General features: G+C 46.6%; 1 protein-coding gene across 2 annotated transcripts; it reads left to right on the forward strand.

Moving 5' to 3' along the window:
* The first annotated feature begins 1,158 nt into the window (after window positions 1–1,158).
* On the forward strand, window positions 1,159–7,834 carry NR4A2 (nuclear receptor subfamily 4 group A member 2). 2 transcript variants are annotated; one of them, XM_015820501.1, is made up of 7 exons: window positions 1,159–1,693; window positions 1,748–2,160; window positions 3,737–3,866; window positions 4,567–4,730; window positions 5,919–6,121; window positions 6,424–6,602; window positions 7,578–7,834. In XM_015820501.1, exons 1-7 carry the CDS (start codon window positions 1,159–1,161, stop codon window positions 7,832–7,834), a joined length of 1,881 nt encoding a protein of 626 aa, XP_015675987.1. The 2 variants fall into 2 exon arrangements, with proteins under 2 accessions (XP_015675987.1, XP_029140785.1); XM_029284952.1 differs by having other exon boundaries at window positions 1,159–2,160.
* Window positions 7,835–22,321: the final 14,487 nt, after the last annotated feature.

Here is a 22,321-nt window from a genome sequence, read left to right on the forward strand (position 1 = left end):
GGGGGGGGGGAGAAAATAACTTGACTGTCTGAATCCTTCGGTTGCACAATGAGGGAATCGAATAGCGCAAGGAGAACCAGCAAAGCCCTCCGGGCGAAGGGTTTTTCTTTTCCACCCAGCGGAAGAGGAGCTCTTTGCCTACAGCGGCTTATGGGGGGGACCGTCTACCCAGCTCTCCTAGCCACCTCTGGGCCTGACAGGAGCCCAGCTGGTGACGCGAGGAATTTTGTGGCGCCCGCTAGTCCTCGTTGCTTTCTCTCCCCCCCCTCCCCCCGTCTCCACGGTCCAGGTGAGGCTGAAAGAATAACGCCGTCTCCCTCCCCGCACCTTGCCCCGTCTTTTTCAGGGAGCAACCGGACGGACTGGAGTCACCAGCGCCTCGTTCAAGTCTTGGCAACTTGTCTCTCCGTTGACTTCCGACGCTGTCTGCCTTCAATTCTCCCGAAAACGCCACTCACGCGGCTGAAGGTGGGTGGCGCGGATTGACCCTTTCCTCAACCCCCCCACACACACACATACCCCTCCCGCCCCGCCAACCAGGAAGTCACATTCTCACAGACCCGGAGAAAGCGGCCTCTGCCTTTAGCAGGAGTTGGGCTCGCGGAATTCGGGAGAGAAAAGGGGACCGCGTACCTGTGCGCGCGGGTGGAGAGGAGAGGAGAGGAGAGGAGAGGAGAGGAGAGGAGAGGGCGTGCTGGGCTCCATTCTCGGTAGCTCTAGCGCGGGCAACTCTGCACCCCATCCAGCCTCCCTTGTACTTAGCAGCGGGGGCATTACTTTCTACTTAGAGGGCATCCCCCTCCCGTCTCCTCCCCCACCGACGTTTAGCAAAGTCCTTACTGCTCTCTCTCTCTCCACTCTCTCTATAGCGAGCCCTTCTTGCGCTCCCTGCTTGCCCATTTCCCCACCTCCCTTCGGTTCGCGTTTTGCCTCCCTTCCTCCACCCCCCCCCCCCCGCTTGTCCTACCCTCTCCTCTCTCTCTCGCCTGCCCGTCCCATTCCCTGGCATCTTCCTCTCCTCCTGGCTTGGCCTCTTTGTGGGAAGGAAGGGTGGATGGATGGGTGGGTGGGCGGGTGGATGGGCGGGGGCCGAGGAATGGGATTGTTGCCCAGGAAAGCTGAGCCATGCTCTTGTTGTGCCGTGTTTCGTTTGCAGCCATGCCCTGCGTCCAGGCTCAGTACGGGTCCTCGCCGCAAGGAGCCAGCCCGGCCACGCAGAGCTACTCCTACCACCACTCGGCGGCTGCCGGGGAGTACAGCTCGGACTTCTTAACGCCCGAGTTTGTCAAGTTTAGCATGGACCTGACCAACACTGAAATCACTGCAACCACTTCTCTCCCCAGCTTCAGTACCTTTATGGACAACTACGGCGCCGCCGCCGCCGCCGCTGCGGGTTACGACGTCAAGCCGCCCTGCCTGTACCAAATGCCGTCGCAGCCCCCGCCGCCCCCGCCACCGGCGCCCTCCATCAAGGTCGAGGAGCTGCCCCTGCACGGCCACGGCTACCCGCCGCCGCCGCAGCCCCCCGTGGCCGGCGGGCCCCAGGCGCCCGATGAGCTGGCCGTCTACTACAAACCCTGCGCCTCGCCGCCCACCCCGGCCGCTGGTTTCGCGCCGGGTCAGAGTGTTTGGGACGAGGCCGGGCCGCTGCACGGCTTCCATCATCACCACCATCACCACCACCAGGCTTACGGTGGGGCGGCAGGAGGAGCGGCTGGCGGCGGCGGCGGCGGCGTGCATAAGGCAGCCCCGACGGCGGTGCCGCGTCTCTCGCTTTTCTCCTTCAAGCAATCGCCGCCCGGCATGCCGGTGGGCAGCTGCCAGATGCGCTTTGACGGGCCCCTGCATGCCCTACCGCTCAATGCGGAGCCCTCGGGCCACGGGCCTGGCGCCCACCACCACCACCACCACCACCATCACCACCACGACGGGCAGCCCTTCGCTCTGCCCAACCCGATCCGCAAGCAGGCCAGTGCCGCCGCCGTCGGCTTCCCCGGACTGCAGATCGGGCACGCCTCCCAGCTCCTGGACGCCCAGGTGCCTTCGCCACCTTCGCGGGGCTCGCCCTCCAACGAGGGGCTGTGCGCCGTCTGCGGAGACAACGCCGCCTGCCAGCACTACGGCGTGCGCACCTGCGAGGGCTGCAAAGGCTTCTTTAAGGTGAGCTGCTGCTCATGCTGCCTCCTGGGGAGGCGGGGGGGGGGTGAGTCGTGTCTGCCTGTCTCCCAGATGCCAACTGCTTCGCTGTGCAGCCGATCTCCCATCCCTCCTTCCGTGTCCTTAACTGTATCCCTTTACCCCTCGTTTAAGGACCACCTTCAAGTTCCGGCCTCTGCTGAGTAGAAACTAACTCACTTTAGACTGCAGCGGCTGTCAGCCTTGAGATTGGCCATGTAGAAAAGAAGCGGACGCCCAGATTTCGAGGTTATATTTGGGGATCTAGTCTTAGCCCCCTCCCTGTCTCCAGATGTAGCTGAGTTCAGAATGATAAAGGCGCCTTAGATCAAAATCCACACTTACCGGGTTTTTAGTTCACAGGGAAAGGGAAAAAAAACACCTCAAGATGAGAGAAGCCAGTGGGGTTCTCACATTATTAAATGGCATATATTTTCCCCTCTATTCCCTACCCGTCTTTTAGGCTGTTGCCATCTAATCCCTCAAATAGTTCAGACGCCTCGTACAGAGGTACTTGAGCCAAATCTATCCACACTAGATGGGAATGTGCAGCTCACCGAAGGAAAAAAAAAGTCAGTTTTATTGTCCTGATGCAGATTCGAGGCCTAGCCATTCTTGCTTCATTAAGAATAACATTTCTTGTCCCTCAACGACGCAGCCCTTCATTTTACCACGTTCTCCCTGCCCGAGACATTGATGGAGATAGTGAAGCAGGAGAGGAACTGGCTGCTTTAGCGGATGAATTCCTCTGCATCCTTTTCCGAGCCGGGGGCTGGGGGGGGGGAAGGGGGGTTAGAAAGAACGTTTGAAGGAATTAGGAATTGCTTTTATTTCACCTGAGCTTTGAAGCTCGGGAAAGAAAGTGCCACAACGTCCAGATTCTCTTCCTTTTCCTTTCTTTCTTTCCCGATCCACGATCCAGGAGGCTTTTTAAAAGGCGCTGATTTATACTAGGCCTATTCCCTAAACTGTAATCTACAAAAACGATCTTTAATAGAGAGCGAGTAGTTGGAGCGTTCAACGCCTGTTGCCCTTTCCTGATCTCCCCACCTTTCCATCAGTTCCAGTCCCACCTGGGAAGGGGGGGGGGGCTTGTCCTGTCTGTGTAGGAGCTGAGCTGCGCGAGGGGGGGCCCTTTTGCAATTCATTTGCCTTAGAGAGAACCCCGCCTCGGCTAACCAAGTAGCAGTAGACCCGCAATCCCGACGGTCGAATGAAACCGTGTCTCTCCCTCCCCGCCCTGCCCCGTAACTTCCTAATTGAATAACCTCGTCCTTCCAAAGAAAAGGAATAATAATAAAAAAAAAACTTATAGAAATGCCTCGGATTTGTGTCGACCGAACGGCTCCGTTCGGTCGTTCTGGCAGGCTCGGCCAATTTTTTTGTTAGAGGACCTGGAAAAGGGGAGACCGCTGGAGCGAGAGAGGAAGAAGAAGAAGGGGATCTTTCTCAGCCCGCGAAGCGCCTTAAACTCGGACCACCTTGGGGGGGGGAAAGGGGCTCCGCTCCCCTCCTCTCCTCACCTTTCCTTCCCCCCCCTTTCCCTCCCCTGTCTCTGCAGCGCACCGTCCAGAAAAACGCCAAATACGTTTGCTTAGCGAATAAGAACTGCCCCGTGGACAAACGCCGTCGGAACCGGTGCCAGTACTGTCGCTTTCAGAAGTGCCTCGTCGTCGGCATGGTCAAAGAAGGTAGAGCCTGCCGTGGGCGGGAGCCAGGGGCGGCCGCGAGCGCACAGGCGGAGCAGCGGCGTCCCCAGTTCGAGGCGAGAGGAGGCGCGGCGGAGTTCCAGCTGAGCTCCCCCGCACGGGGCTTCTTCTGACCCTGGGGCGGCCCTGGGCTCCCCCCCAGCCCCCCAGCCCCCATCGGGCCCGTCTTCAGAGCGATTTGACACTCATAAACCGGCCGGGGTAGTGGCAGGAGGCGAAGGCCTGTGCAAATCCGGGCTAGACCTAAGACAACCTTTCCTGGGACAAGGCGTTTGCCGGGGGGGGGGGAAGGGTGTCTTAGTTTTAATTTAAAGGAATTCCAGGAATAGGGCAGGTTGGGCTTATGTGAAGGGATGCCGGGAGGGTTTGCTCCCCTACATGTTTTTCTTTTAAAAAAAAGTCAGTCTCGCTGTTCGGAGCCAAACCTCCTGGAAACCGAGCGTTGGAGCAAGGAAGTCTGGAAAAAACACTGCAATACCAACAGCCCCAATTTCTCCTTGGGAACTTTTTTCCCTCTGGGCAGATACATTCAGCCGTGAGGTTTTGGGCCCGGTAGAAAAACAGGACATTAGATGGGGCTAGTGTAGGGGGTGGGGGGTGGGGATCGTGTTTTCTTCTTCTCTGCCTGGCCGGGGGGACCTGAGGCGCGTCCTCTGAGTGGAGGCATCTTGTCTTTTTTCAGTCGTTCGCACAGACAGCTTAAAAGGCCGAAGGGGTCGTTTGCCTTCCAAACCGAAGAGCCCCCAGGAGCCTTCTCCCCCTTCGCCCCCGGTGAGTCTGATCAGTGCCCTGGTGAGAGCTCATGTCGACTCCAACCCGGCTATGACCAGCCTGGACTATTCCAGGGTAAGCTGGAGACAATATTTGCCTATGGGTCCCCCTCCCAGGCCACCAAATGAAACCTGCCTACTAGCCCCCAGTCAGGTCATTCTCTCTTCCACACACACACACACACCCCACTTGATGCGATTGCGCAGACACCTCCGAGGTGTCCCCAGAGGGCTTGGAGGTATCTGGGCAAGAATTGGTGTCTATGTGTATGCATGTTGTGCCTGCTGAAAGGGGGTGGGGAACTTCAAGCAGATGCAGATTGCATCTCTCTTTATACACTTCTTGGGACTGTGGGCTACTTTTGCAAATAGTGTTTACTGCTAGTTAAATGTATGTGGAGTTGTTTTGTTCCATATTAGAAGTTGATCTCCCCCCATTTCCCCCTGCCAGTAATGGAAGCAATGCTTTAGTTTGAAAAGGAGGTGTTCCCATTCAGACGTGCTTGGGAAATGAAAGCCATTAAGAAACATTAAACTCAGGGGCAGGGCATTCCCAAAGGAGATGCCCTGGAGCACCTGCCTTTTGGAAACTAACCTTGGGCTCCTTACTGCAGGAAGTGGGTCTGTTTTTCCTCTTCTGCCTTATGGGACCCACGGTATGAATTAATTGAAGAGAGAAAGCCAAGCCTCTTTTTCAAGGTGGGATTAGTTGCTCCCTTCTCACGGTAGAACCACATGTGAATATACATTTTTGAATACACAAGAAATGAAACTTGATAAGAGAGCCACAGGCCTTTGTGCTGAATGCATTTTACATGTTTGTATTGTGTGCATAGATCAATGGGTAGATTTTCCCTCCCCCCTTATCACTTCATTATTACAGCCGCTCATTTCTCTTCCCTCCCCCAAACTGGCTTTCCAGAAGCTAAGCCAACCCCTGTAATTTTTTGCTTCAGGTTGTCTTTCCAGAGTGTTTAAAGTTGCCCTTTCCTCCTGGCCACAGCTATTTCCCCACTTCGCAAGTGGCCATCCCTCCTAACACCACCCCTAATTGAATTAATTGCCATGGGACGTCTAATTTCTTCACTGGCCAGAGCCAGGTTTAATTGTTATAAAAACTTGGCTCCCCTCCTCGAGATGGGGTTAGCAATTTCACGGGCTATAGATTTCAGAAAGCCTCATTAAATTGCTGGGGTCTTTCTCTTACTTCCCTTCCCCTTCCTTCTCTCTCTCTCTCCCACCTTCCTCGGCCATGGAATCCCAGTTCCAAGCAAACCCAGATTATCAGATGAGCGGTGATGACACGCAGCACATCCAGCAGTTTTATGATCTCTTAACTGGTTCCATGGATATTATCCGGGGCTGGGCAGAAAAGATCCCTGGCTTCACTGACCTTCCCAAACAAGACCAAGACCTGCTGTTTGAGTCTGCCTTCCTGGAACTTTTCGTCCTGCGGTTAGCCTACCGGTAAGTAGGAAGTGCTCTCTCCAAGCTGAAGGTCGTCTGCAAGCGTATACTGGGATGGGCAGGCGTGTGGAATACATGTGCACATACATGCACACCCAGACCCATCCCTTGTGTTCCCTATGATGAGGAAAACTGCGCCCCGCCGTTCAAGGTCCGCTGAGCTGCGTTTTTATTAACTCCTCAGTAATTAGGTCCCTCTTAAGCCTTCCATTTATTGCTTGGCGAATAATTAGTTGTTTGCCTTTCTCTATTTCCCCCCTCCCCTTTTTTGGCCACCCTGTAAACCCCCCCCCCCTCGGCAGGTCAAACCCCGTGGAAGGGAAGCTCATCTTTTGTAATGGTGTGGTCCTGCATCGGTTGCAATGTGTCCGTGGATTCGGGGAATGGATCGACTCCATTGTGGAGTTTTCATCCAGCCTGCAGAATATGAACATTGATATCTCTGCCTTCTCCTGCATCGCTGCCCTAGCCATGGTGACAGGTGAGACCCAGCTTCTGTCTCTTCCTCTTCCTCTTTGTTCTGATCACCCAGGGGTGTTTTATTTCAGATTAACTCATTTGGAATGAACTTTTGTTTTTCTGGCAAGCTGAAAATCTCTGCCTCACGCCCTGTTTCAACTGTCTGGGCAGATGAGAATTCTTAGTTAGAAAATATCCACATTCTTCCCATATAGAGTTAAAATCCACAATAGTCACACTCCTTCCCCTTATTTCATTTTACAAGTTCTATATTGCCTATTGGGATTTCTCACTTCTGGCTTTTATTCTGGATTACGTAAACCTATTCCTTTAACCTTCCTGGGCTCCTATTTAAAGTAAACTAGAGTTTATCATTATGTCCCAGATGAATATGAAGTAATCCAGAGCAATTGCCCTTTTATACAATCACCATTGGCAATAGGGAATAGAATCCACAAATCAGGATATATGCATGAAGACATGTTTATGTTCACATGACACACTGAATCACAAAGTAGCCAATCATATTTTATGTTAACATGGTGCACATCCAACCCCTGTGATTAACTGAAGGTTCAGCATGCCTGCCAATCCAGAGTATTGAGTTAATTGATCAAAGCATGGAGGTGCTCTATGAACAGGGGCTTTAAGAGAGAAACTTTACATTTGAATGACTATAATGCAGATATATTTCTGGGGCACCCTGGAAGTTCAAGAGTACTGACTCAAATGGAGGAGTCGCAATGTGACACAACTGCAATTTCACAATGCTGTCTAACTTGTAGCTACATCGAAGAAAGTCCCCTGGGTTCAGACACTTCAGTTTATCCCAAACTATGTTGTTTAGCATTGGCACTTTAAGGAGTAAGGAGTAAGTTAAAGCAGCAACGCATAATTTGCAGTCTCCTAACAAGGCCTGTTGAAGTGCCCCTCCCTCAGCCACCACCCCCCTTCCATTTGTCCAGAGCTGGGTCTAAATCCTTCTTGTCCTTTGCAGAGAGGCACGGCCTGAAGGAGCCCAAACGGGTGGAAGAACTGCAGAACAAGATTGTCAATTGCCTCAAGGACCACGTGACTTTCAACAACGGCGGCCTGAACCGGCCAAATTACTTGTCCAAACTCCTGGGCAAGCTTCCGGAACTTCGCACGCTCTGCACGCAAGGCCTGCAGCGTATTTTCTACCTAAAATTGGAAGATTTGGTGCCGCCGCCAGCAATAATTGACAAACTTTTCTTGGACACTTTACCTTTTTAAAAACAAAAAACAGAGAGAGGGAGAGAGAGAGAAAGTGTAAAGGAGGGGGTGGTGGAATCTAAAAAGAAAGACAATGCTGCTGTGCTCTCAGAGTGAAGAACTTTCAAAGCCTCGAAGTGGGGGGGAAATGCAAGCAAGCAAGGAGGTCGAAGTCCCAGGAGAAAAGCGAGAGCCCCCCCCCCCCGTCCCGATAAGGAAGGAGCACCTCCGGCTGTCGCATGCTCCCATCCTTCCAAACTGTGGCTTAGCCTGTCCTGCAGAACAGTGACTGAAAACTGGGGGGGGCTGCGGCCATGCTGAATTCCGTTCCTTGGACTACACACAGATTCCCATGGTACAAGCTTTTTATTCTTGCCTAAACAAACAAACAAACAAACAAAAAACAAAAGTCTCTTTCGCTCCCATCCACACCCTTTCCCCCCCAAAGCAAAATGACACACAGATTAAAAAAAAAAAAAAAAAGTTCATTACTGTGATTGTGAGGATGGCTGTGTGACCAAGGACTATAAGTTAGGAAGCTGAGTCTTGCTCAGGCTTTAGCTGCTGCTGCTGATGGCAAGAGTATTAAGATGACCCACTCAATCTCCCCCCCCTTTCTAAGACCTTTAAAGTGTTTTCTGCTGTAAAGGGAAAGCTGTAATATATAGAAGATGAAATTAAGGGTTGGGGAGGGAGAGGGTGCGGCATGAATCGACAGAAGGCAAAGGATTGTACACTTATCAGATGCAGTTTGGCTTTTTTTCTTTCTAAAAACAAAGCAAAACTATTCTGTGCCTATTTATGAATAAGCTATTCAAACCATTATAAAATTAGAAAAAAGAGGCTAAATCAAAGGAATTTGAGCAAAAAGACTTGATTATTATTTAAGACTGAAATCAAAAGAGAGTCTGATGATTCTAGGAAGACAATGTTATTATAGGCACTTGCTATTTCAGTAATGTCTATATTCTATAAATAGTTATTTCAGACACTATGTAGTCTGCTAGATTTTATAAAGATTGGTAGTTCTCTAAGAAGCTTCAAACATTTTTTCTCAGTTGTAAAATAGGTGGGCACAGGTGTTACACAAATCCAACAGACTCCCCACCCACATCCATTTCTGGAAAAAAAAAAAACTTCCGAAAGGGACCCATATTCCCGTGTTTGTAAACACCCGTTTGGCATTCCTTGTTTGTAAGTGTCGTATGTATTGTTGATGCTGATTAAAAAGAAAACAGTTTATATCTTGATCATTTTGTTGTCTGAGGAGAAACCAGTCTTGCATGCACAAGCTTTTTTGGACTATTTCCAGAGTGTTTATCTCATATATAGATCTCCCTGGAAATTATTGAGCACTTTGTCTTTTTATTTCAAGTTTCTTTTGTTGAGGGAGGGAGTTGTTTTTTTAAATGCCTAAAATTGTTAATATATTATTTTACGTATCAATACAATGTTTTTTAATGCCATATTCTGTAGTATATCTATTTTTCTTTGTATATTTCCAGTATGGCATATTTTACAATCACTGCCTCTTCCCTTTCCTCTCTCCCGCTCTACCCACCCCACAATTTCTCCATGTGGTGTATATGACAGTTAGAAGCTGACACTTTCTCCCTAAACTCTTTCTTGGAGAAAGATAATTTTAATGTTTACAGCAAATAAATCCATGTCAACGAACAGAATCCCGTCTTTTTTCTCTTTAGGAAAAAAAAAAGTCCCAGAAGCCTCCCATGATAGATAATTACTCGGATGATGATGGTGATGGTTCATAGCACTGAAACAGCAGGTTAAAGAAATGCTATATGTATGGTGGCTTATCTGATCTGAGAAAAGGAATTTGCTGTTTTAAGAGGCAAAAGAGGCAAAGCTAAGATGTATAGTTTAGTTTCTTTTTCTAACTTCAATAACACATAGTGTTTGTTGTTTCTACCATTTTAGCCTTCCTTTGAAACCTCTGAGAACTTATTAAATACAGAATATTTGCCTTATCTGGCTCTAAAAATTTAAATAGATCCTATTTAGTGCAATGCATTCTAGAGGAATTAGCTTTCTGAGTAATCTCTGCATCAGTCTCTGATTCTGAATGAATTTGGAGTAGGCAAGATGTAGCAAAAGAAAGAAAGAAAAAGAAATGGGGTAGAAACAGGCTGGAATAAGTTAAGATATTTGGAACGGGAGCATTCATGTCCATTGCTGAAATTTAAATAGGCTAAATTAGATGAAATTGATTTTAGTGGGCAGTGTACATGCATGTGTGTGGATGCCATAAACCTGTGGCACGTTTAGTGCAAAGCAAGTTCCATAGAATTTAAAGAATGTGAGGGTCTACTAACTGCAAAAGGCTGCAGTCTTACTTTATTTACAATGAAAGGCTAATGGTACAACCCAAACATTCCTGTTGAATTCACAAAGTTCTTTCCAGAGAAGCATGTGGTTACATTCCTAAATTGTTTACTAATGTTAATATAATTTGAATACAGTGCGATTTCTATAGAATAGGAAGAATTAGGATTGGGCTGTTAAGCTTTAGACAGGAAAGTAATACTTCTGTACTTCATCTGGAAGAAAATTGGTTTATTTTAATGGAATTTTCTGCAGACTAGGTATATTTAGGTTTGGGCTGATGGAAATCCATGGAGTCTTGAACCTTCCCAAATAAGGTTTAGGAAGTGGAAGTGTGTATCTTATTATACTTGAATACAATACCTTCATTCCTTTTTAAAGAATTTATAGATTCTATTAGCATAGTAGGATTTTTAATATATATTTAAAAAAAAACATTAAGTGCATAAGCAAGGAAACGGTATCTTTGGATATCTCTCTTGTTCATTAAACTTCAAACTCACTTTATCTCAAACCAAAATATATAGCCAGGTGTGGGACACAGCTAAGAAACTTGATAGGAGGATCCCTGTTTTAGATACAAACACATTTGCGAGAATCCTTTTTTTAAAAAGTATAATTAATATGTTGTCGGGTGTGGGGGGGGGGGTAGCAAGCCAAGATCCCCATTATTTTTTAATTTAGGGGAGAATTTCTAATACCCAATTATTTTGCTGTGTCTGTTTTGAAGTAGTGGCTAGTTTTACGGGTCCCCCCCCCTTCTCCTAAACTTACTAGCATCAAGCGGTTGGGGAAGGTGGGGGTGAAGGGGCAGCTAAAACGAGACACCTGCTCGTTGGAATCAAGGAAAGATGGCGCGCTCATCCAAGATAAATAATGATTGATAATAATCATAACTATAGCAATTCTTGTCCAAAGGGGGAATCCATCGGATCCCTAGCCCTAGATTGATGCATTGCACACAAGAACCAGGTCGGGAGAAAGAGCTGGGTTTCCAGGGAAGGGTGCCTTAGGTTGCGCAGCTGGCGGGAGCCTGCCCGGGCGTGGGCCCTGGGGAGTTGAGCGGGGCTTATTCTTGAGAAAGGGGGAGAAGGAGCGCGCGGCCTGCCACGCTCGAGCGGCCCTCCGAGTCAGCGCTCTTCCATCTTCTTTCCAGAGTGGCTCTTTCGGCGGCCCTGACGGACTGTCGCGAAGGCGAGGCCTCTTTCCCGGCTTAACTTGAGCTCAGAACCTGTGCGGGGCTAGGAGTTATGGCTACCTTTAGGGCTGGCAGCAGGACCGGGGACTAATTCGGTCTCGGGGAGAAATCATACTCTTTGCAACGTTCCCCAGGGATTTCCTCCCCCGCGCCCCCCCTCCCCCGGTCGAGCCCACAGCCGGAGCTTCTGGCTCGCACGTGCGGTTTGTCTTTCGGGCAGTCCCGGTTTTGTTTTGTTTTTTATTTTTTTTGGAGGCAATGTTAATTACACAAGTTGTAAGAAAGGGTAGCGAGGGGGGGTGGGTCTAAGGTCTCTCCGGAGACTCTTTAGAATGATCGAGAAAGGAGAAAATCTCTTCAGGCAGAAGCCTGACGGGAATTCAGAGGACAAGCCTCGCGGTGGTGAAAATTTCCCGCCGAAAAGTAGCGGTTCCCTTCAGGGAAAGCGCCCAGCGTAGGCAGCTCAACGCTGCGCTCTCTTTTCCCCCCACCTCCCGCCCCCTTGCAGGCAGGAGGGCTCAGGCGCGCGGCTGCTTCAGGCAGAACGGACGCCACCCCTCCGTGCCCTTCCCCGAGCCTAGCCCAGCTGTTATAACGGAGTGGAAAGGGGAGATTGCCCCCCCTTTCTCGAAGCGTTTTGTGTGTGTGTGTGTGTGTGTGTGTGTGTGTGTGTGTGAATTCCAGCGACGCCTCGCTGATAATTGTGGGGAGGGAAGCGAGCGGTGGCTCTGCTGGAGGGGCGGCTGCGGGGCGCGCCTCAGAGAAAGCGTGCAATGGAATGTGCCTTTCCTGCGCGGGCGAATTTTCTAGGAATTACTTTAGCGAAGATGTTGGTTTTTATCCGGCAGGGGGGAAGTGGCCAGAAATAAAGCAAAGTGCACCTCTCCAGTGACAGAATGAAGGACGAGGTTTGGGGGACGAGCAGAGAGGCGGCTTTGCCTCAGTCGCCCCGCCGTTGGGGCGCTTCCCGCCTCCGCGAGCTCTTGGGGGCGCTTAGGTCTCGGAAGGCTTTCCCGCGCCGCCTCACGAGGGGAAGCCGCTGCCGGGCGAATAAATTCCCTTTGTACTTCGGCTGGCTTGTTTCGTCTCGGGTCGGCCCGAAGCTGGGGGCGCAGCGAGGGGCTCTGCTTGTGTTTATGGGAGCGATTTCAGGACGCGTTTGAGCGCAAGCCTCTCAGCGGCTGGAAATAAAGAGGCCGTTCCCGCCGTCGCGGGCGTCCCTGCTAGCGCCTTCGGGCCCGCCTTGAGCGAAGGGGCGGTTGGGGAAGTGGCGGCGCATGCGAGGCGGAGGCTGTTGCTCAGTCCCGCGGAGGCCTCGGTAGATGTCGAAATAGCCCCGAATGGACGTAACCCGGAGAGAGAACCATGAATTCGAACGAGATGCCTTGGGAAACGTGGCGGGGTTGACGCCCAATAACTTGAATGCGATTTACCTCGGGGAAAGGGAACCGTCTCTTGAACTAGACTGGAGCACAAGAATATTTGGGGAGGAGGTGACCGGAGTGGCCTGTAGCTGGCGCAGCGCTGATTATCTCGGGTATATCTCTCGCTAGGAGAGAAAGCGACGTGCTGTGGCCAGTTCCTTGCTGGGTCGCTTTCCCTCGGCTATCACTTTCCTTCTTCCCCCCCCCTCAGCAAGCAACAGGGAAGTTCCTGTTGACGGCAAGCAGTGAAAGGAGGTCGGGGGAACTTTGTTCCTTTCTGAGGGATGCCCAGTTTTGCAACTGGCGGCCTAGGTCGCCCTACCTGTTGCGCTACTTTAGCGTTGCCCAACCCTTCTTTGCAGCTCCCCAGCGCTGACTCTCCACCCCCCTGCGAACCCGTAGGTAGACCCGTCAACAGCTCGAGTGGGCTGGTCGTCAGGATGGAGCGGCCATCCTTGCGAGGCGCTGGGCCCGGACCTAACGCCCTCCGCCTCTTTCTCCCACCGTGAAGACAGACACGTCCCGGGGGTTCTGCGAAGGGACCGGGTGCCTCTTAAATATTATGAACCCGGAGGCTAAGTCCGTTTCTCCCACTTGCCTCCTTAGGCTTTTTTTTAAATTTTAAATATTTCAATACTGAGGCATTAACAGGCTTGAGGTGGCCGGAATGCAAACTGCGATTCGACGTCAGGGTTTTTACTGATTTGAAAATTGTTTCAACCCGCGAAATCCTGGGCCGATTTCTACCTCCTCCGTGGGTCTTCTCTACCTGCCGCCTTCCGTTGATAGCGCCTGTTCTACATTGTGTAGGCTGAGCCCATCCGTTGCCTTCTTTCGTGAGGGTTATCCCATCCCCACTGGGGAATTCAGCTTGATTGCATGATATGAAGGCTGCAATCCTATGTCGACGGCTGTATGCTTCTGTTGAATTCAATGGGGTTGATTTCGGGAGTGGTAGTGGTAATTCGTAGGCTTGTAGTGTAACCTAATCAGTGCCAGTGCTTTTCTGAGTATCTGCTCAAATTTAAATCATCTGATTTCACTGGCAAATATTCTCAGATAAAGGAGAATAGCCCTGCAACCTGAAAACCGACCATTTCAGATGCAAGATTACCCCAAACGTTGCCATTCTCGACAGATTTTTCTTCATCCGTGATTCATCTTTCCATCTATTCTAGGCAGGCAGATACCCCCTTCCCCTCCCCCCCCCGCTTCCAACTTGGTATATCGACCTAAAATCTTGAGGCTAGGTTTGTCCTAGCTGCTGCAATCAGGAATAAAATATATTGATAATAATTTGCTTCAGCGTTCCTTCGCATTATTTTATTATTTCGCAAATCACCGCCAGGCTACTGGCAAGAGCGCAAGGCAGCGATTTCCAGAAGATGGTCCTCAATGAATTTCAAAACCGCTAAATTGAAAGTCCAGTCTGCAACCCTCCCAGCCTTTCAGAGTTCATGTCGAAGATATTTATTTGCAAGCCAAGCTCAACAACTCGAAGCTCTTCATCAATCCAGACAGAGCTATCCCATTTTTTTTTTAAACAGAAGAAGAAATCCTAATACCGTATTGCCAATTGAAAGATAAAACTAGTTCAGCTGCCGGCATCTTTTCCTCCATTGCACAACTGTCTTCCTAATTGACTCCTACTTCTCTACTATTTTCCAGGCAGCTGATGGAGAAGAATCAAGCCCCTTTTCGAACAGAAATTAAGCGGAGACTCTTCAGGAAGATCTCACCTCAGCTTCGCATTAATCAGGGGTTAGGTGCTAAAGTCCCACCAACTCTTGGATCTCTTTAATCAAAGGTTGTTGAAGAAATCGTTCGTTTGCAAATCGCAGTAGCTAGATTCGGACATCCGCTAAGCCTAAGCCAAATCCGAACAAGTCCCAATATGTTTTGCTGCAACGCTATATGTGAAGTATCCAGCACTTCCTTTGTCCTCAGAGACCGGGTTGGATGAAGACCAAGACTACGAACATGGAGCCCAGAAGAACTCAAAGTCATGACTGCGGGTGGGGGGGGGGGGGAGAGAAGTAAACAAATGCTTTTCATTCTTCCCCATAATAAATGAGACACAAGAAGCTTGTCTTTAGCGGTTATTTATTCTCTATATATGGGGCGTTAGATATTAGGAGGCCTTCCATCTTCTACTCCGTCAGGAATGGGGTGGCGCTGGAAAGGGCTGTTGAACTGGCTATTACTCTACCGGCTCCGTTTTTGTGCCAGCTGCTCTGCCTTGGAAGGAGACTCCGCTGGCCCTAAGGTCCCAGACAAGCCCACTGCAGGCGCCTTGCCTCCCGTGACCGAAAGGTCTTAGCCAGCGAATAACTTTCAGGCTGTATTCCCCCCAACGGGGTTAACTGAAACAGAGTTGACTTGTGCCAATTGTCTAAGTTGGTATCATGCATGGAGTCTTAAACCAATTATCGCACAACATACTAAGATAAAACGTGGTTGACCACCTCGTGGCGCAACACAGGACTAGGGATACTTTTAGTTTCAAATCCTACAGTAGAGTGGCACTGCAATCCCAAGGACATGGGACTCTCGGATCAAGCTGAGGCGCGGATTTCTTAATTGTGGTTTCTTGAATAAGCCCTCATTGGCTGGATTCTGCAACAGGTTAAGCCCTGCCCCTTGCTTTCAGAATTGAGACAAGGTTTCAGCCTGATTTCGGAAATACAAGCGTCTGCTTGCGTCCGTTTGCCCGGCTTCCCAACAAAGCAGCAAGGAAAATCAGTTTGAAATCGTGAAGTGCACTGAACTCATGTGGGGTTCAGCCCTGTTCTTCGACAGATGGAGACTTATTGCTTGGTAAGATCTGCAGCTGTTGCTTCAGTGCTTAGGAGCTCCAAGCAAAGTCTGTAGCCTCTTTCTCTGCCCAACAACCAAAAAAGCAACCGTTTCTAGCGCGCCGGAGAGGATGCATTTCCCATGAACTTGCATCCATGTGTAACCTAACCGTAGTTTGCTCAAGTTACCAGCCTGTTGGGATTCCTAGTACAGTTCAACTATGGGCTGGTTTTGTATAACATGCTGGGGCAAAAGATGGCCGGTGAAATTGTGATTCGGTGTGTCCTGCGAATTTGCTTAGAATTGAATTTGCACAAACAGGAAGCCCACTCTCCTCGGTTCAGTCTCCAAAAAACTTGTGGCCATAGCTCCCTTTCAGCTGCAACCCACTGCTGCAGAGAAAACAAACTGGAAGCTTAGTGCTAGCAGGACCAACACTGCAGACTGCAAAGCTGAAAGTCCAGATTGACTGTCTGCCTACTCTGATTTTCTGCAAGGGCTTTAGAGACTTTCGAAAACCTAAGGAAATGCAGAAGACCTAACTGTCCTAGGCTTCTGTTCCTACCATCTCTTGTCCCCCCCCCCATCTTAAAACTCTCCCATCAACGATGAATGACATGTATGGTATGGCTACTGTATGATACAGTAAGCTTCTGTTTCAAAGGTGCCTTTTTAAGCTTTGTTTTTGCTTCTCATCCAAGAAGCTTCTTCAGTTCATATGGACACTTCTGTTTCAAAGCCCCACTGAGAAGGGGTTGGATTCCTAGGATCCAGCATAGGATCACACCAGAGAAACACGACCAGTGCCCCTCCTGGATTAGAAGTGGCATCGGTAGACAGGGTCTAAAGGCAAATAAATCCATCTCTTGTGCAACTACATTTTTTAGGGCAGGGTTTCCCCTGGAATTCTTTCTGGATTCGGCTCCATAAAGTGGTATTTGAATAAGAACACCTGCCAAGTTCCTGCTGAGGAGTAAATCTTAATAATAATAATAATGATAAAGTTGGAAGGGACCTTGGAGGTCATCTAGTCCAACCCCCTGCTCAGGCAGGAAACCCTATACCATTTCGGACAAATGGCTGTCCAGTTTCTTCTTAAAAACTTCCAGTGTTGGAGCATTCACCGCTTCTGGAGGCAGGTTGTTCCACTGGTTAATTGTTCTAACTATCAGGAAGTTTCTCCTTAGTTCTAGGTTGCTTCTCTCCTTGATTAGTTTCCATCCCGTTGCTTCTTGTCCTGCCTTCAGGCACCTTGGAAAATAGCTTGACTCCCTCTTCTTTGTGGCAGCCCCTGAGATATTGGAACACTGCTATCATGTCCCCCCTCGACCTTCTTGAAAATTTTCTTGAAATTTATGTCACATCTACCAAACAAAAGCAAAGTAAAGAAGATTAATTGGACTAGAAACAGAGAGGGGGTGGGTTTCCTAGATCTGAGATGCTCACACCTCTTACCTAGATATAAATTCTACTGGAGAACAAAAAAAGTGGAGCTTATTTCTAAACAAATGTGCTTCCTGCCCTACTTCTCAAGACTGAGAAAGTCATACAAATCCACTAGCCTTAAGCCACTAGCCTTAAGTCACTCATTCACCCTTCCCAACAGGAGTCTTTCAGATAAGGATGGGTTGCAGTCCCCCTTATTCCCACATAGCATGGCCAGTGGAGATAGATAAAAGGACAGACAGAGGGCTGGAGGGGAGAGAATTAGCTTTACTTGTACTTTTTACTCAATAACTATAGTTAGTTGCCTTGCATTTCCTGAACTTTTCTGACTAATGAATCAGAAGAGCATCTCCGAAGAAAGAAGGAAATAATTTGAATTAGAGATTTCAACATCCATGTATGCTTCACTCCAATATAATTTCACTGTGCTTACTATCCTTTTTGGGGACAATAACACTGTATGAATTTCATCATGTTGATTTCTGAAAGTACATCCATGAGATTGGGCTGTACAGTGCTAGAAAATACATTTAACTGATGGATAGGCATACATAGATTGGGACTTTAAACCTTTGGATATTAATAGGAGAGCAATTGCTTTGAAATTAGTGGAACCTAAAAAGCTGTCTTACAGAAGTCAGCCGACTGGTCCATATAAACAGTCCATATACTGTTTATTCAGAACAGCAATGGGTCTCTAGGGATCCAGTCAAACTTGGGATTGTATGTAAAGTAGATGATCTACAGCAGGGGGCTTCAAACTTGGCCCTTTTATAACTTGAGGACTTCAACTCCCAGAATTCCTCAGCCAGGCACGCTGGCTGAGGAATTCTGGGAGTTGAAGTCCACAAGTCATAAAAGGGCCAAGTTTGAAGACCCCCTGATCTACAGTATCACTGAGTGATATCTATAAGTTTGCAGAGGTCGTGGCTTTTGGATTGGGATCCTAGACAATTTTAATTGATGTGGATGCCTCTTTTGAGTCAATATGATTTTGTTGAAACCCCTTCCCCCCCACTCCATAGGACATGAATTACTGATTTAACCTATTTGTCTAAACTTACCACTGGCTAAACTTTCAATAAGCCATAAAACAGTCAGCTACATTTTAGTTTACTGAACATATATAGTTCAAACCCAGTTTGGGCATAGCCTGGGTTTGTCCAGTAGAAATCTCCCTGAGAATGAAGAACACTTACATGGGCACAGTTACATCTGGAAATGAACTGATAATTAGCTGACAGTCTAGGCACATTTCTTAGTCTGGGAGGCTCTCTGCTTAGGACTGGTGTTACTCTTCAAACAAAGCAACTCTAAAATGTGCTTGCAGCATAAATGAGTACAATTTCTGCAACCTTTTAAACTAAAATTCAGAACAATGCAGGAGAGAGCTGAGCTTCCTTGCAGGCTGCCATGCAGCTCTTAGGAATAGTGAGACATATTCCTTCTGGATTAACAAGCTGCTCAGTATTAGGCATAAATTTTTAGAAAAAGGCTTCTGTGTTGTTTCAGGCAGGGTTCCTCTTTCTTGTAACAGTTACATGTCAGCATAGAATTCAATAGATGTGGCCATTCCACCAAAGAGACGTGATGAGGGGAAGGATGGATCTTTTGAATTTTTGCATATCCTGTACCTATTACAAATGCATGGATCCAAATGCAAGGCTGTGGTAAAAATGGGAGTGCAGGGACACCTCTGACTGTTCGAGCATTTGCTGTGTTATCAAAGTTCTACCTTATTTTTATGGAAATGTATTCTGATACTAGCCCTGGGCTGAACAAAGCAGGTAGATCAGAGGTGGTCTTGATGAAATTTAGATCATAGCAGAATGGTAGCCATGTCTCTTTCTATTATTTGACGGTGATTAATTTCTTTTTGCAGTGTTTCAACCTTACACCACAGGCTAGGTTATCATGTCTGATCTCCAGAAATAGGCAAGGCTGGGCCTGGTTCTTGGATGAGAGAATATCAAGAAATTCTAGGACTGGACTGGGAAGTTAAAAAAGAAAAAAACCTTGGCAAATCATGTCTACATTGTTGTTAAGAAAGTCATATGGAGATGGCTGTTTAGTCAAAAGGAATAAAGCTTGACGCGAGGGACATTTTAGTTTTTAATACTGCCCAGATAGATCAAGGAGCAAGGCCAGTAGTATAGGACAAAGTAGCAACTAACACATGAATAGAGCAAAATCAGAGGGGAAAAACAAATTTTTACTGCTGAGAAAGTTTCCTCCCTTTCCTCCTAGTTTAGAAAGAAAGAAGAGAGAAGTAAGTGCTTATCAAAGCAAGAAGAATGAAATATAATAATACAATTTTTCTTTTCAGCAAGATGAATGTAAGACAACAATAAAGAATGGGTTATTTTTGAGGGGGTGCTGAGCATCCGATCTTCTGTGCCAATGTCCCAAAAGGTATCACTTTGAGACTAGCGTGGTAGTATGATTTATTTCAATCCCCCTTTTTTTTCCAGGTAAGAGGACTTTATCCCTGGAGAAATTGCCATTGTAATTGTAGACTGATTCCATGGCATGCTAAGCCACTCACCTTACTTAGCATTTTCCCCCTTTCCCCCATGGTCATGCATGAACGTTTATTTGGCTACTTACAGTACTATGGCATCTAGATCAGCCATAGGGGCTACCTCAAGATTATGAAACTAGTCCCTGTAAGGTATGACAGGTTCAGAATTTGGTATCTGGACCTCCATGTTTGCTTCAGATGGTGTAATCAACTACTAGACTTTAAGTGCTGCACATGACAAGCATCATGGACATGCTCACTAGGCCACGTTGGTAGCCTTTAGCATGTGTGACCATAGCTGTAGTTATATTTATAATCAAAACCTAATATTTCCACTCTTGGGGGACAAAGCTTCCAAGCCTATTGTCATTATAGACAGAGAGGGAGGTAACAAACCCGTGCCACCATGTATCATTGATATGAATTCTAACAAAATCTGCCAATCAGATCTTACCAACATTAATTACTGAGTTTGCATATTGCACTAAGCCACAATTAAATTTAACCATAGTTTGCTGAACATTGTTCAGATATAATAATAAATTTGTTTATAAACTTCAACTATTGAATTCAATCACTATACTAAGCCCAAACAATAACAAAACAAAACCTTCTGGCAAAGTGACATACAGCAGAACCCAAATCTACTCAAATCATCCACTGAAATTTGATAATAAATCACCAGTTTTTGGCAATGAAGATTTTTGCTCATTTTAAAGAGAAAAAAAAGGTTGAAATAAACATTTTAAATCTCTGGTAGCTTAGTTTTAATTCTCCAAATGAACATTTGGAGAATATTTTAGCTTTCTACCCCTCCACTGTTGCATCATCTATCATCTTCCAAGGAGGAGAGCTGAGGGGAAGAGGGGAGGAGGAAAAGGGAATATCTGTAGTAAGATGGCTAACTTAACTCAGTGTTGAACCTAGATATTCTGTCAAGCAAATTGCTTTTCTAATGGCAAGTGGCATTCTCTGAATAGCAGAAAATTCCTCTAGTGTAATGAATAGAGTAGGTGACATCTTCCCCAATCTTGAAAGTTAGATATGGGTATGAAAATAATACGAGAAGTAGATAGTATAACAGAGAATGTAATCTGCAGTCTAGAAGCTATGTTTATTAGAATTCAATCTGTTGAAGATTTATTTCTGACTAAATATGTACAATATGATGATGAAGAAGAGATATTTAAGCTCTCAAAACCTAAAAGCAGCAGCAATGGATTTGCAACTCTGTGGAAGTATTTTGTTTTCCTTAATGTATGTATTTATGGCTACTCCCTAAAATTATAGAACATGATCTTAAACACTTACTGGATTTTCCTTCTAAAGAAAATTGAGCCTTGGGTTCTTTTTTGTGGTTAGAGAAGTTAGGAGTATGTAGATAACTTATTTTTTTAATGAGTATTTCAGTGTTTTATGTGCTGAGTTATTTTATCCCAACCAGTTTCACTTTTCAGCATCTACTTCACCATCCACCTTTTCACTGCCTTTTAAAGAAGGTAGCTAATACTCTGTTTCTTTTTTTTTCCAGTCTGCTTTTTCAGATATAGAAATAGATGTTTGGTCATACAGAACTACTGCATAGGATAGACATGTAAGTCTCCCCGAAACCTCATTTGAAAGGGGAGTAGTATCTGCTCTAAACTTCATTATATATCTGAATATTATATTTAGTGAACTGAAGATGAGAAAGATCATAAATGAATGTAGAAGTATTTTGGCTAAAATAATACACAGCTTTTGGCAGATAAATTGCAACAATTCTCTAAGCCATAAGCCTGTCTTCCTAAAATAATTTTTGAAAGCAAGTTTAATAGAACCCAATGGAACGTTGAATAAGTAGGTATAGCAAGGTTGGGGGAACAGCAGCATTATGGATGTTTCTGAATGTTTGCTCCCATTATTTTTAAATTTTTCTATGACACGTGAATTACTGGGAGTTATAGTAGAGCAATATCTGAAATGCTATCAGTTTTCCAATCCTGATTTATATTGCATGTGTTATACTTTCATATTTCTGGATTACCTTAAAGTGTGTTTTTGGATGTAGATGATAAAGGAAGTTTGTATTGTCAGAAGGAGAAACAGAAGATAATGTACATGTTTACAGATGTGCAGAAAAAGCATTACTCTTCTGCAATTATTGAAGCAGCATACATTGTCTGGAAATATTGGCCAAAACAATGGACTTTGTTCATTTGGGTTAAATCAATTTGAGAGAATGATAGACTAGACATTTTAGAGATTTGTAAGAAAATCATAGTGATATGTTGAAGACTGTTACTGAAACAAATGCTATAAAAGTTAATGTCCAGGGGAAAGAATTGATGAAAACTAGGTCATAAATACTGTAAGAAATGTTAAAAAATGGTAAAGCTATAAGCATGTATAGTGTTACTGGATAAATGTCAAAATATATTAGCAGTTTGTTTTTGGAGTGTAGATTTAACATATGTGAAGATTAGAAGTCTGATCTAGTGAATAAAAGAGGTGACAGGAAGCAAAATTTGGGAAGCGCAGTGTGACTTTGTGCAAGGAAGAGGATATGCAGGTCCTACAGAAGGTCATTGAGAAATATATGAATGAGAGAAAGTTGAACTTTAGTTGATTTAGAAAAAACCTATGATAAATGAATAGACTTGAATGATGAAATGTGTGTGAATTTGGAGTTGAGGCTTGATTTTGAACTATGTTAAATGTGGCATATTCTGAAAGTAAAAACATAGTGAGAATAAATGGAATGCTTGGTTCAACATTAAGCAGGGAAAAAACCAGCAATG

Source organism: Protobothrops mucrosquamatus, unplaced genomic scaffold (genome assembly GCF_001527695.2).
Source record: "Protobothrops mucrosquamatus isolate PMUCROS unplaced genomic scaffold, P.Mucros_1.0 scaffold1134, whole genome shotgun sequence".
NCBI lineage: Eukaryota > Metazoa > Chordata > Lepidosauria > Squamata > Viperidae > Protobothrops > Protobothrops mucrosquamatus.

Coding starts and splice junctions, on each gene's coding strand:
- NR4A2 (XM_029284952.1), top strand. CDS start 1,159: ATGCCCTGCGTCCAGGCTCAGTACGGGTCCTCGCCGCAAGGAGCCAGC. Junction 4,731..5,918: donor CCAGCCTGGACTATTCCAGG/GTAAGCTGGAGA, acceptor ATGGAATCCCAG/TTCCAAGCAAACCCAGATTA. Junction 6,603..7,577: donor TGCCCTAGCCATGGTGACAG/GTGAGACCCAGC, acceptor TGTCCTTTGCAG/AGAGGCACGGCCTGAAGGAG.